Source organism: Nanorana parkeri, unplaced genomic scaffold (genome assembly GCF_000935625.1).
Source record: "Nanorana parkeri isolate BGI_ZX_2015 unplaced genomic scaffold, ASM93562v1 scaffold3, whole genome shotgun sequence".
NCBI lineage: Eukaryota > Metazoa > Chordata > Amphibia > Anura > Dicroglossidae > Nanorana > Nanorana parkeri.
In genome coordinates, this window is record NW_017306271.1 from 5,385,406 (window position 1) to 5,399,275 (window position 13,870).

Here is a 13,870-nt window from a genome sequence, read left to right on the forward strand (position 1 = left end):
TCCTTAGGTGGTTTTAATCAACCAATAGTGTGAGATCCTGTAGCACTGAGATGACTCATTAGATTTCATGTATCCTAAAACAAAGTAAGTAATCAGATTTCACAATAAAACCACCAAGTGAGAGGAAGTGTCATCTTGGCTTTCACCTGAGAACAAGGTAACTGTGCAGAGGGTTGCCTCACCAACAGCAGCACAGTTACAGCATCTCTGAACTGGTTTATTTCAAAACCAGCGGTGGACAGAGTGCAAAAATAAACTGGCTGCCCTAGTGGACTGTGATCCACAAATCTCAGATCTTCAGTCCATGACCTAAACATTCTGCACACGACAAACGATCAGCAAAGTAAAATATTACATGCAAGAATTCGGATTTACATTAAGCACATTAGAGGGCAACTTTTCCTCATTTACATGAGATCTTTAAACTAACCCTTTCCTCTACAAAGAAAAATAGCTAAAGGGTCTACTTGGATGCAATGCAGGAACCTGCGTATACCTGTTGCTTATACTCTTCATGAGAGCCCTCTGACCCAAAAAACTCTCGGGATTCTGATTCTCAATGTCTGACCTTGGCCCAATTCAGCCTTCCTATTGAAGAATGAGGCTTGACATAACTTTAAAGCACCAGCAGGAGATGGGAAGGGAGGGTTGGAGGTTGTGGGCCCACCATTTAGTTTTTTTTGGAGAAAGTACATTTTTGCTTATCAGAGCACCCCTGGTTTCAGGGATTCTGGGGGGGTGGCTGACCTTGGAACAATTGTATGCAGGCACCTAAGAGTAAGTGCACAGCCTATTTATATAGGTAATTAGGAAGAAAAGGTTACTTTGAAGCAAACCTGTGGGCACAATATACTTTATATTAGAAAGCAGGCACCTCCAGCTCTTGCACATCTGTTCTGCCTAATACAATACCCCAGAAGCCCCAAAACACCCATTTACACTGAAAGCATTTAGCTGATGTGGTTCTGGGCTCTAGCCAACTCCCTATCATGGCTTCATTGGCAGTCTTGGGCCATTAGTACAAAATGGGAGATCTGAAAGGGAAGGCCAGAGCACATGACTACAGTATCTGGTCACCAGTTATGGTCTCAGTTTTTGGTGTTCCAGTATGCTCTAGAAACAAAATCAGTGCAGCTGAAAAGGGACCTGGGGGTGGCTACTATGCAATGTGGGTGCTACTTTACTAACATATACTGTGCTCACATGTACATTTTTTATAATTACAGGATTATTTTTCCTACTCTAGAAACAGCCAACAGCAACCAGAAAAAAAAATATGTTTTTTCAACATCTTTACAGAGATAGCAGCTTGAATTCAATTGTTTCATGTGGGGAACACTTCTACTTCCTTAATGCAATCAACCCCAAAATAGTTGCTATTTTATGACATGCTTCACATTCACCAGCAAAAACACAAAAACAAACAGTTAAAATTAAAAAATAAAAATTGGACTGGCACTCAAGTTATTATCCTATTATTTTTCCAACGGTCCTGTGACGAGTCCAGAAATACAGAATGCATTCATTACATTTTCTGTGAGCTTTTGGGCAGAAATTGAAGGTGAGAAGTGAAATGCCCATGTTTAAGTCCTTCAACAGCTTTTAAAATGTAGTAAGCATATATAAAAATTAAATACATGCACCAAGTTGCCATCAGTCAACATGAATCTACGGGTAGGTACGATAAACTTGTAACACCAAGTCCAGTCCATGGAAGGAAAAATATTAAGTTAACGTCTTTTAACCCATCTTGAAAATTGACTAAAATGGTGTTTGTTGGTAAAGAATGACCCCTGCTACTACTGGCCAAGGGGTGAACGCTTCTGATTAAAACAGATCTTGTGAATGTCAAAGGTGCCATCTCTTTATGTGAACGAGTAAAATGACATTCAAATGGACTGCATTTTGTCAAAGACATTCCCAGAACTTCATGATTCACATCTTGCCTTGTGAAAACTTTCTGTTGTAAGCGAGCACCACTTGAATCTTTTTTGCTACATGATGTACCAATGATACACAGCCCATCCATTGCTAGTGTATTACAACATCCAATGGAGACGAATTCACTTCCAAAGCAGCTGTATGCATCAATGAATTTCTATGTGAACCTGAAAGAGATTGAAATATATTAGGCATTGGCTCAGTTGTGCATGAAATGCAATTAGCTTTTTGTTCTTGAAATTCTCAAAAAGAAAAAAAAAAACACAACTAAAAAAACCACAGCGGAAGAATATGTAAACATAAATGCCTTACTGTATGGGCTTCAGCCGCCAACATTGCTGAGCCTCAGCGTAGGATCCTGGGAAAGATGAAGATCCCAAATCTTGTGAGAAGCTGCTCCACAACTGAGAAGCTACTCCCATTCCATTGGGATTTAGGATTATTAGCTGCACCAAGATGCCACGTGATGTCACCCTAACCTAGGAGAACCTACGGGACGTCAGGTGTAGGGTATCTCTTCTGATGTTTATGCTTTTAATGATTTGTCAGCAATTTTACATAGGAGGGGGAAGGACTTCAAGATAAGCAGAGCTTGCATTTACAGCTGCTCCCTTTACCAATCAATCAGCCCATCAATATCTCATTTTTCCTGGCCATCTTACGAGACCGCTAAAAGGACTCACAATAGGGTGGAGCTGCCATAAGACCAGCAATGATACTTCCATTTAGAGGTCATCGGCCAGTAAAATGTATGCACCAGGAACATATGGTGATCAGAATGTCAGACCAACATACAGTGGGACTAAATGTCGCATAAAATGAAACAAATAAAGTACCTAAATAAACCATGGATGATGAACGATAGATCTAAACCGAGCAGTCATGATATGTTCAAGATCTGACTTTTACTAAAAGTGACATATACCCTTAGGCTGGGTTCACACCTAGGCGTATCGAATATGCGCGTTTCGTGACGCGCATTTTTACCGCGATTCACAGGGGCTACTTGGCTGTATCCCAATGGGCGTTTTGTAGCGCGTTCATACGGCCTGTAATACGCCCAGGTGTGAACCATACCCATAGGAAATAATGGGATTTTGGTGTTTGAGCGTTTTGCAGAGCGTTCGAATGCGCTACAAAACGCCCAGGTGTGAACCGGGCCTCACTGAAACACAGTTCATTGATTTAACACAATAATAATAATTTCAATATATTTTAAAGTATAAAATGTAAATTATTATTAATTATAAAAATAATGTATTTGTGTTTATTACATGATGATGATTATTGCTAATAATTATTTTATTTGGATTTAATAAAAATGGTTGCCTAGCCAAACTTTTTAAAAACATTTTTGGTAGAGTGGGGAAGAGTTAAAACCGTCAGGTTTTTGCCGCAATTCGGGGCTCTGTTTGGGAAACTCCCCCTTACATACTGTTACAGCGACAATGGATTCAGCGTAGGGAAAATATGTAACGGAGCATAGACAGTAAAGCTGTTCTAGCCCTCCTCTACTTTACTGAAAAAGGCAAATAGGGGGCAATAAAAGGTGCCTCTCACACCATTTGCATGTTTGCCTTTTTATTTTAAAGTGACAATCACTTTAAAATATGGCACAATAAAATACAAGATTTGCATATGTAATAAATGCTATATATGCCTATTCATCAGTGTCATGCATTAAGACATCCTAGACATACATGTCCATTACAAAAGGTAGAATAGCTTCACTAGAACAATACAAGGGGGGAAAGGTATAATACTTATAATAGGACAATTTTATAGGGCAGAATATAAAATTATTTACAAGAAATTATATTTTGCCGCACTTGCTATTCTTAAACAATGCAGAATTTATTACAAGTGTTCATATAAAAAAGGGAAATTATCATTGCAGTGACCATAACATTTCATTTGACCAGTAAACAAGCACATACAGGAAAAAACAAAAATATTTAAAAAGATCTAGGTTTCCCAAAACTAAATTATGGAGACTCTAAGGTCTATGGCTTTATATAGATCAATGGGATAGCCCAACTGGCACAGCAATGAGCTGAGGGTGAGGCGGGTCCACGCTGCATTTGAGGTTTGTGTTTGGGCATAATTGATAGTTGGAGGTGGGTATACAAAAGTATAATTCCTCACATTTTGTCTAATGACAGCTCCAGCATTTGCCCCCATGTAGGCTGTTTTGGTGAATGTGCTTACCAGGGCAATGTGCTTGAAAATATTTCTTGCTGGGCAGGAAAGGGCAGGGCCTTGCATTATAATATGCAACATCTTTCATGTGCCAAGGGAAGCAAGGCGTGCAACAAGAATGACATGTATGGAATGTCACAACACATCTAACCTCCAAGCTAGAAGGAGCCTTGTACGAGGAGTGTGTGGATAGTAATACCTGACACAATTGCCCAAAGAATAGGAAGTGTGACTTACCGATACCAAATGAACAATCCTTACAGATTTCATCTTCTGCAAAAGCATGGACACAGCCAAACAGAGAAGGGGCACGTGTGTGGTGAGGAGACGTTTAGGTTTCGCCGTACGCGGGACATACAGAATGAATGGACCAACCCAAGCTTGTGAAAATCCAAACTTACGTAAAGGGTTACAAAATGCATCCCTTACAAGTCAGTCATGTAGGGACAGTCGCACCACAGATATAGATACTCATATACTGCACTTCAGTTGTATTAAAAACCTGCCCCTCGCAACTCAAACCACTGGAGAGAAGAACAGGGACCATCGGGTACTAACTGGTGCCTTTTATTTGGCACTGCAAGATACGCCAGTAAGCCAGTTCTAACTTATGGAAAAGTCATAATACAATACAGGGTGACACCAGCCGAATGCATTGTGAGCTACACTGCAGGGTTGTCAAAGTGCTAGCAACGGCAGTTTTATCCTGCAGGCACATGCATTTCCCCTCCTGCAGGAATGGTTTGGTAAATCTCAGACACTGATCAGCATCTACAGGTGAAACTCGAATAATTAGAATATCGTGCAAAGTTCATTTATTTCACTAATGCAACTTAAAAGGTGAAACTAATATATGAGAGAGACTCATTACATGCAAAGCAAGATAATTCAAGCCGTGATTTGTCATAATTGTGATAATTATGGCTTACAGCTCATGAAAACCCCAAGAACCCCAAATCCACAACCTCAAAAAAGTAGATTATTCCATGCAATCAATAAAACAAGGATTGTACATAGAACAATATCGGACCTCTGAAAAGTACAAGCATGCATATGTACTCAGTACTTGGTTTGGGCCCCTTTTGCAGCACTTACTGCAATTACTTTTGCACGATATTCTAATTATTCGAGTTTCACCTGTATGTGGTGCTTAGTCTTCTCTTGAAGTTTTTGCTTGCCAGGTCCCTTGCTGCCTCCACCGTTCCTGGGAGCAGGGAACCACTAATCCAGCGTTGACACTGCTGGCCCCCTAATGTCTCCTTGTGCTGATGTCACGCCTCTTCTGGAGCCTGAAAGGCCCCTGCAGCTGGACAGACAATAGGAAGTTCCCACGTCAACCAGGCAGTGATGTGGACACCTGAAGAAAGGGCACAGCAGATGCAAACAAAAGAGAAGACTTGCATGCACAGGAGGATTATGTGACTGCAGCGTTAGGTAATGTATGGAATGTCACAACACATCTAACCTCCAAGCTAGAAGGAGCCTTGTACGAGGAGTGTGTGGATAGTAATACCTGACACAATTGCCCAAAGAATAGGAAGTGTGACTTACCGATACCAAATGAACAATCCTTACAGATTTCATCTTCTGCAAAAGCATGGACACAGCCAAACAGAGAAGGGGCACGTGTGTGGTGAGGAGACGTTTAGGTTTCGCCGTACGCGGGACATACAGAATGAATGGACCAACCCAAGCTTGTGAAAATCCAAACTTACGTAAAGGGTTACAAAATGCATCCCTTACAAGTCAGTCATGTAGGGACAGTCGCACCACAGATATAGATACTCATATACTGCACTTCAGTTGTATTAAAAACCTGCCCCTCGCAACTCAAACCACTGGAGAGAAGAACAGGGACCATCGGGTACTAACTGGTGCCTTTTATTTGGCACTGCAAGATACGCCAGTAAGCCAGTTCTAACTTATGGAAAAGTCATAATACAATACAGGGTGACACCAGCCGAATGCATTGTGAGCTACACTGCAGGGTTGTCAAAGTGCTAGCAACGGCAGTTTTATCCTGCAGGCACATGCATTTCCCCTCCTGCAGGAATGGTTTGGTAAATCTCAGACACTGATCAGCATCTACAGGTGAAACTCGAATAATTAGAATATCGTGCAAAGTTCATTTATTTCACTAATGCAACTTAAAAGGTGAAACTAATATATGAGAGAGACTCATTACATGCAAAGCAAGATAATTCAAGCCGTGATTTGTCATAATTGTGATAATTATGGCTTACAGCTCATGAAAACCCCAAGAACCCCAAATCCACAACCTCAAAAAAGTAGATTATTCCATGCAATCAATAAAACAAGGATTGTACATAGAACAATATCGGACCTCTGAAAAGTACAAGCATGCATATGTACTCAGTACTTGGTTTGGGCCCCTTTTGCAGCACTTACTGCAATTACTTTTGCACGATATTCTAATTATTCGAGTTTCACCTGTATGTGGTGCTTAGTCTTCTCTTGAAGTTTTTGCTTGCCAGGTCCCTTGCTGCCTCCACCGTTCCTGGGAGCAGGGAACCACTAATCCAGCGTTGACACTGCTGGCCCCCTAATGTCTCCTTGTGCTGATGTCACGCCTCTTCTGGAGCCTGAAAGGCCCCTGCAGCTGGACAGACAATAGGAAGTTCCCACGTCAACCAGGCAGTGATGTGGACACCTGAAGAAAGGGCACAGCAGATGCAAACAAAAGAGAAGACTTGCATGCACAGGAGGATTATGTGACTGCAGCGTTAGGTAAGATGGGCGTTTCCATTTTTTTCGGGAAGGGGGGGGGTGAACAGTGTTTTGGAGATGGCTTTAAAGTGTCACCTCCAAGAAAAAACATCCTCCCCGCAAAATAATATTAAATTACTTGTCCTGCCAGCTATCGACGCTATCTTAAAGATTTGAGTCTTGCTGACTTGGCCGAGCTGTGTGTGGCCCGTAGCTTGGCAAAAGTGAATTATTTAACCAACGTTTGTCAAGCCAGGGGCCACACACAGCTCGGCCAAATCACCAGGACCCAAATCTTTAAATCTGGTTAAATACAAAGTCATTGAATTTTATTCTGATCAATGACAGTCACTTTAAGGGCCCGTTTACACCAGATGCATTGGAGCTGCGCTGACTGCTTTTTTCCAGCCCCAACGCACTCTGCCTTACCACAGCAACAGCATACGCACCAATTGTTTTCAGCGCAGAGTGTTATGCTGCGTTGTGCCAAAAGGACATATTGAACCGTCCCTTGTGACATTCCAATAAAGTTTAAAAAACAAGTAAACAGTGTGATGTGTTGAAATCAGCGCACCTCTCGGTGCACACCAGCCGTGCGTTTAGCCTGGCTTGCTGGGATGAATGGGCCCTAATGTGTTTATTATCAGCTACTTGAAGACACCATGTCGGGAGGGGTTGGGCGGAGATGGTGGCGGAGGGTCAGTATGTTGGGGGGGAGACGGTGGCGAAGGGTTGCTGCATCGGGATAGGGTGATGGTGGCAGAGGGAGGGAAGGGGGAGCGGGGGGGGCGGGTCAGCATGTCAGGGAGGGTGACGGTGGCGGAGGATCAGCATGTCAGGGATGGTGACGGTGGCGGAGGATCAGTATGTCAGGGAGGGTGACGGTGTCGGAGGGTCAGCATGTCAGGGAGGGTGACGGTGTCGGAGGGTCAGTATGTCATGGTGGGTGACGGTGGCAGAGGATCAGTATGTCAGGGAGGGTCGGTATTTGTCAGGGAGGGCGGCGGAGGGTCGGTATGTCAGGGAGGGCGGCGGAGGGTCGGTATGTCAGGGAGGGCGGCGGAGGGTCGGTATGTCAGGGAGGGCGGCGGAGGGTCGGTATGTCAGGGAGGGCGAAGGGTGACGGTGGCGGAGGGTCAGTATGTCAGGGAGGGTGGCGGAAGGTCAGTATGTCAGGGAGGGTGGCGGAAGGTCAGTATGTCAGGGAGGGTGATGGTGGCGGAGGGTCGGCATGTCATGGACGGTGACGGGAATGGGGCTCGTCTCACCTGCAGCCTGACGTTCAGCATCATGGAGGCGATGACATACAGATAGGGGAATTTGATCCTCAGCCTCCAGGCCAGGTTGAAGAAGATGAGCAGAGTGCGGCTCAGGCCTTTGGAGAAGACCACATAGGAGCGAGCAGCGGCCGACTGGGAGAGCCAGACTGCCAGCTGAGACAAGGACGCCATATACACCCCACCGAGCCGGAGGGGAGGAGATCGCCACACACTCCGATCACCGAGAGCCCATTCTGCCCGCTGACCCGGAAGAGACTGACCGAGCACCGCCTCCTCCTGCCGGTACACTGCGATCAGCTGACGGCGGAGGGTGATCAGCGGCTCCTGGCAGTCATGAGAGGGGCCGAGCTCCGCTGACACACACCGGGGGACACAGGTGTAGAAATGGCAGCTTCCTGATAGTTACATAGAGTGAAAAAACAGACATGTCCTCCCAGCTCAGGAAGGAAACACACTGCAGGAAGATGATCAAATCTGGAGCCAGAGAATAAGCTTCTATCTTTAGTTCAGATTTGAACATGAAAGCTGATTGGTTGCCATGGGCAACTGCTCCAGATTCTGTCTGCTCCAGGTTTGATAAATCCCCCAAAGTCTGTTCACAGTTTGGTATTTTAGCATATGCATAGGAAAGCAAAGCCACGAATGCGTCAGAGGAACACATTTAGGTCTATTCACACGAGCAATCCACGCTGAACGTACAGGCGCAGGGGTGCGATGACAGAAAGGCCTCATTCACATGGGCTGCCAAGAAGCGGAAAAAACAGGCCCATTTTAGCCTCCCCCTGACCACCCACCTAAAACGTAATGTAGCAGCCGCTCATGCCTGTACATATGCCGCTGCACATTTTATACAGCATGCCGCTTTTGGCAGGTGGTGCTGCTTGCTAAACGCAACCATTGCAATTGATGGTACTGTGCCGCAACTGCCTGGGAACGCGGCTGCACGATTGCAATAGAAAATTCCCATTGGGATAAGAGAATAAAACATTTTAGGGGGTGTCAGTGTCATCTCCTGAATGCCAGGCAGCTGCTGCCCTACCAAACTCTGAAAAGCAGACAGTGGCGCATCACTCTGTTTACTTTGTTAGTTTGTGCAGAAATTTGTATTCACTGTTCACAACAGAGACACAGAAATCTTAGGGGGTTATTCACAAAAGAGCTAAAGGATCCAGCCGTAGCTTCGCCTGATCCTTCAGCTCGCTTTGGCCGCCTGGGCGGGCTGCTGTTCACAATGGCCCCTACAGCAGCCGAGACGAATGCATATGCTTCGGCTCGGCTGAGCCGTAGTGACACCAGAAGCAGGGAGAAAGGCCGTTCTCCCAGCAAAAGACAACAGCTGGGCGGAGCCAGCTGTAATGTCACGGCTGGCTCCCCCTGTTGTCTTTCAATGACAGCCCAGCGTCCTCGAGGACACTGGGCTGCCATTACATGTAAACAGCTGGGCGGAGCGGCTCCGCCCATGTTTTTTTTATTTGTTTGGGACCTGTCAGGTGCCGAACAAATGTAAACAGTTGGGTGGAGCTTGCAGGGATGTCACCCAATTGCTCCGCCCAATTGTTTATATTTTGCCAACATCTGTCAGAATGCCATTCTGCGGCGGGAGTTCGACACATGCGGACGGGTCGTCGGGCGTTGGTTTTTTTTTTCCTTTAAATTATTTAGTCGAGTCGTTGTTGTCGTGGACAACGATAGACGTCATGATTGACCCAAGGATTATGTTGGATCTATTTTTGTTAATAAAAGACTTGTCAAAAACTTGTCTTTTGGGTTTTTTTCAATTATAGGATTTTTTCTAAAGTCTGGCATCTTTTTAAAAGTTTTAATTTAACCCTTTAGTGAATGGGTATAAGTACCCCTTACTTATTCACAAGGGGGGGGCACATCTGGGGGGTACTCTGATGTGAATAACCCCCCCCTGCCCGCACCCCCACAACCTATGCCCCAGGGCTTGTGGGAAAGAGGCCCTTGTCCCCATCGGCACAGGGGCAAGGTGCTTTTCCAAAAGCCCCCTTTCAGTGCTGAGGGCATGTGGCCTGGTATAGCAGTGGGGGGCACTCGCTCGCACCCCCCGTTTCCTGCCCTGCCAGGCCTGTGCTCGGATCAAGGGTCTGGTTGGGGATTTTAGGTGGGACCCCACGTATTTTTTTTCCCTATTTTTGGGGGTGTGGTCCCTTCTAAAATTCCAACCAGACCTAAAGGGCCTGGTATGACTTTTGGGGGGAACCCTACAATTTTTTTAAATGGGGTACCCCCTAAATTTCCTACCAGACCTAAAGGGTCTGGAATGATTTGGTAGGGGTACCCCACGCTGTCTTTTAAAAAATTTTCTTTAACCACTTGAAGACAAGGTGCTTCCTGGCCATTTTTCAGTATTCAGCGCTGCAGTACTTTCAGATTTATTCCGTCATGCAACGCTGTACTGAAATTAATTTTATACAATTTTTTGGGGACGGATAGAGCTTTCTTTTGATGGTATTTAATAACCACTACGGGTTTTTATTTTTTACTATATTAAAGAAAAACTATTGAAAATTTTGAAAAAAAAAGGTGTTTTTTTTAACATTATGTTATAATACAAATATTATTACCCAATGTTTTAGTAACATATAAAAGACGGGGTCAATCGCTGTTTTCTCACGTATGCGCACTGGATGCATGTTTGTATGCATGTATGTATGTATGGGTGAGGACTTTTAAAAAATGTTTGTGGTTTTTTTAAAATTATTTTTCATGTGTGACTTTAATTTGTTTTTTGTGCAACTTTAATTTGTTTTCTATTTTTTTTCCACTTAACTTTATTGTTATAACATAGGGGGCTAAGAAACCCCCTTATGTGATAGCAAAGAGGATGTGACAGGTCCTATTTATGGAGACATCAGGGGTCTCCAAGACCCCAAAGAAGCTGATGAAGCAGGGATCTGTTTCATCAGCTTCTGAAGCTGGAGAGTGACACAAGAATGCAGAAGTGATGTAATATACATCACTTCCGCATTTTGACACCGGAGAAGGGACCAGAGGGAAATCGTGTACCGATCTCACTCTGATCCCCTGTCACAGAGCCACCATGCTGGTCCCAGGCTCGCACCTGGCACAGCGGAGCCCGGGACCTGCGGGAGGGGGGGTCCGCACATACCGGCACATTATACAAGCGATCCGCCGGCTCTATAGCCGGCAGATCGCTTGTATGTAAACAGGCAGCGCTGCCAGTTTTTACATTTTGGCACTTTCCTGCTCGCGCGAGTGGGCGTGGCTGACGGGACGTTTAAAAACGCCCGCTCAGATCCAGGAAGCTCCTGGCCGGCCGGCTCATTTGTTTAAATCTTTTTCTATTGTGCTCGCTACCTCGAAGGTAGCGAGCAGCACAGCATCGGCGGCATTCGGCTATTCACTCACTGCCGTTCGGCCCCTATGAGAATAGGGGTGAACCGCAGCGAGTGAGCTGCTGGAGCTTCGGCTCAGCCGATCCAGATGTTGGATCAGCTGACTCGTACTCCTTCTGCACTTCGGCTCAGCCGAACATGCAGAGCATGTTTGGCTGACTGGAGGCAGCTGATGTATGGCTGAAATCAGCGTACAGGGCTGAAGTGAATAGCCGAACGTCCTTCGGCTCTGTTCACTTCACCTGGGTTATTCACTCTGCTGCCTTCGGCAACTTTATGAATAACCCCGTTAGTTTTGTTCCTACTACTTTTTATTGCACCAAAATCTTGGCAGTGTACCAGCCTTCTATTGCACACAGTTGTCTGAACTTTATTGAAATGTCATAAAGTAGTGCATGTAATACTTTGTTTTTACTGCACAGTATCACAACGTGGTGGTGTAAACTGACTTAATAGTGAACAAAATAAATTGCCTAGTCTTTGCTTTAGGACTGGGCTGGGCAAGGCTTCCTAGCACAGCCCAATACATCTGGTGTTAGCAGGCCAAAGTCCTTGCCGTGATCTTTGAGAATTAATGATTGAAGAAGTATCATCACATTTGAAAAACCTGGATAGATCCCCAAGGGATCAAGTGCATGTAGCACGTAATCCCCTTCTGATACATCGTGTAGTTACTGAGCAGCGTGGTACTCTACTACTACTTTTTACTATAGTTTGCAGTAAACGCTATAAAAACATATCTGATAGTATTTGTAAATAAAACACGCTGCCACTAGATGGACACCGCTTTTAGTGCTAGCAGTGAGTTGCTATTAGAAGTCTAGTGACTAGGCTTTATATGACAAAATGCTTTTTCCCTGGGAGCTTTTTTTCTGGGTTAAAAGAAACCTCTCATGCTTAAATTATTGACGCTATCATTTTTATTTCTTACATGGTGTATGCACCAGGATGGTCATCCTCATTCTTGCTTTAGTACACTAAATCCCCCACCTGTATGTTTGGTGTCCTCCTGACACCTTACTGATGCAGGATAGCAAACATATAGGTGGGGGATTTAGTGTATATGTTCTGGGTCACTGACTAGTTAGTGAAGCTATGATAAGTAAAAGGCCTCGTTCTCACCAGATGCAGTGCGTTCCGGCCCGATACTGGCCAGAACGCACTGCCTCGCATTGCGGCTGGCTCACTTTTTTGTGGGGCAGGAGGGGGCTGTCCAATGAAGTGAATGGCCCCGTATCCACGAAATGCGATCGGCCGCATGGGATCGCAAGGCACATAATGTGCAAATGTGGGACCTGTGGCAACTATTATGTTTTAGCAACAACCTCTTCCCCACTCCCTTTAATGATTAAGATCAGACTTTTCAAAATTTTTAGCACAGAGCAACCCCTGCTAATAAGTACTATATCTACAGCTTATTGTACATTAGTGTGATGGTTACTGGAAAGAATGCTCCTTACATTTGTGGTCATCGGGAAGAATGCCAAACTTACATATAGGTAACAAGATCATTGGTGTTAGTTATTATTTATCTGAGAGGCACAAATTGGTTATTTCTCAAGGATCCCCTAGCCACCTCTGAAGGAAACCCTAGGGTTACATGGATCCCTGGTCCAGAAAGGCTGTTTTAGATACTTTCCAAACCTCTGCTAGGTCCTCCTGCCTAGTGGATATTATTATAGGCATTGTAGCAAGTGTAATGGTTGGGAGAGAAAAGAGAACAGAGCTTCTGGCTGGTGTTCATAGCAAAATATGACAAGGTACACAGGAAAGGTTGCAGTGCTGACACTAGTACAGTATCCTGGTACAGTACAGTATCCTTTTTTCAAATGAGCTGGGAATTCAGGCAGAAACCTGATACAGAAATGTCAACTCTACCAGGAAACACAGGGAGTCTCCGTTATCTGAGTCTCTCAGGAGCTGAACAAATCTGGAGAAATCTTCAATAGGACAGACTCCCTGCATGCATCATGTCCCTGACACTTTTGTAAAGTGTATTAACGTGTGTGTGGTGTTAGGGGGCTGACCCACAGGGCTTCAGGGAGGATTGGAATTTAGCGGTGCCGGCACTGCTTTTACTGGGCAAGGTGTGCAGTAGGCTCAGAGGGTGGCTGAGTGACCAAAAGGACAAGTTGAATATTTAAGCTCTGGAAGTTCTTCAAATCGATCATAATTAAATATACAGTATGTCTTCAATATCTGCATGATGATTATTTTAACAAACTTCAAGCTTATTAAAATCTGGATACCATCAGTAATTTATTTACAACCGCCGGCCGGGAGCTCCCTGGATGTAACAGGCCGTATAAAGACGGTCTGTTAGCCCCGCCCACGGGGCGCACG

The 13,870-nt window shown here is 44.7% G+C and overlaps 1 protein-coding gene across 1 annotated transcript; it reads right to left on the reverse strand.

Annotated features, from left to right (window-relative positions):
• Positions 1-1,782: 1,782 nt before the first annotated feature.
• Positions 1,783-8,441, reverse strand: LOC108799004 (small integral membrane protein 10-like protein 2A). Its single transcript, XM_018570852.1, has 2 exons — positions 8,136-8,441; positions 1,783-2,108 (listed from the first exon to the last, which is right to left on the reverse strand). The coding sequence occupies exons 1-2, from the start codon at positions 8,316-8,318 to the stop codon at positions 2,088-2,090; spliced, it is 204 nt and encodes a 67-aa protein (XP_018426354.1). The 5' UTR covers positions 8,319-8,441; the 3' UTR covers positions 1,783-2,087.
• Positions 8,442-13,870: the final 5,429 nt, after the last annotated feature.

What these genes read in the sequence shown, in the direction of transcription:
- LOC108799004 (XM_018570852.1), bottom strand. Translation starts at nt 8,318, where the DNA reads ATGGCGTCCTTGTCTCAGCTGGCAGTCTGGCTCTCCCAGTCGGCCGCT. An exon ending in TGCTGAACGTCAGGCTGCAG is followed by an intron (nt 2,109 to 8,135) that starts GTGAGACGAGCC and finishes AATCTCTTTCAG; the next exon opens with GTTCACATAGAAATTCATTG.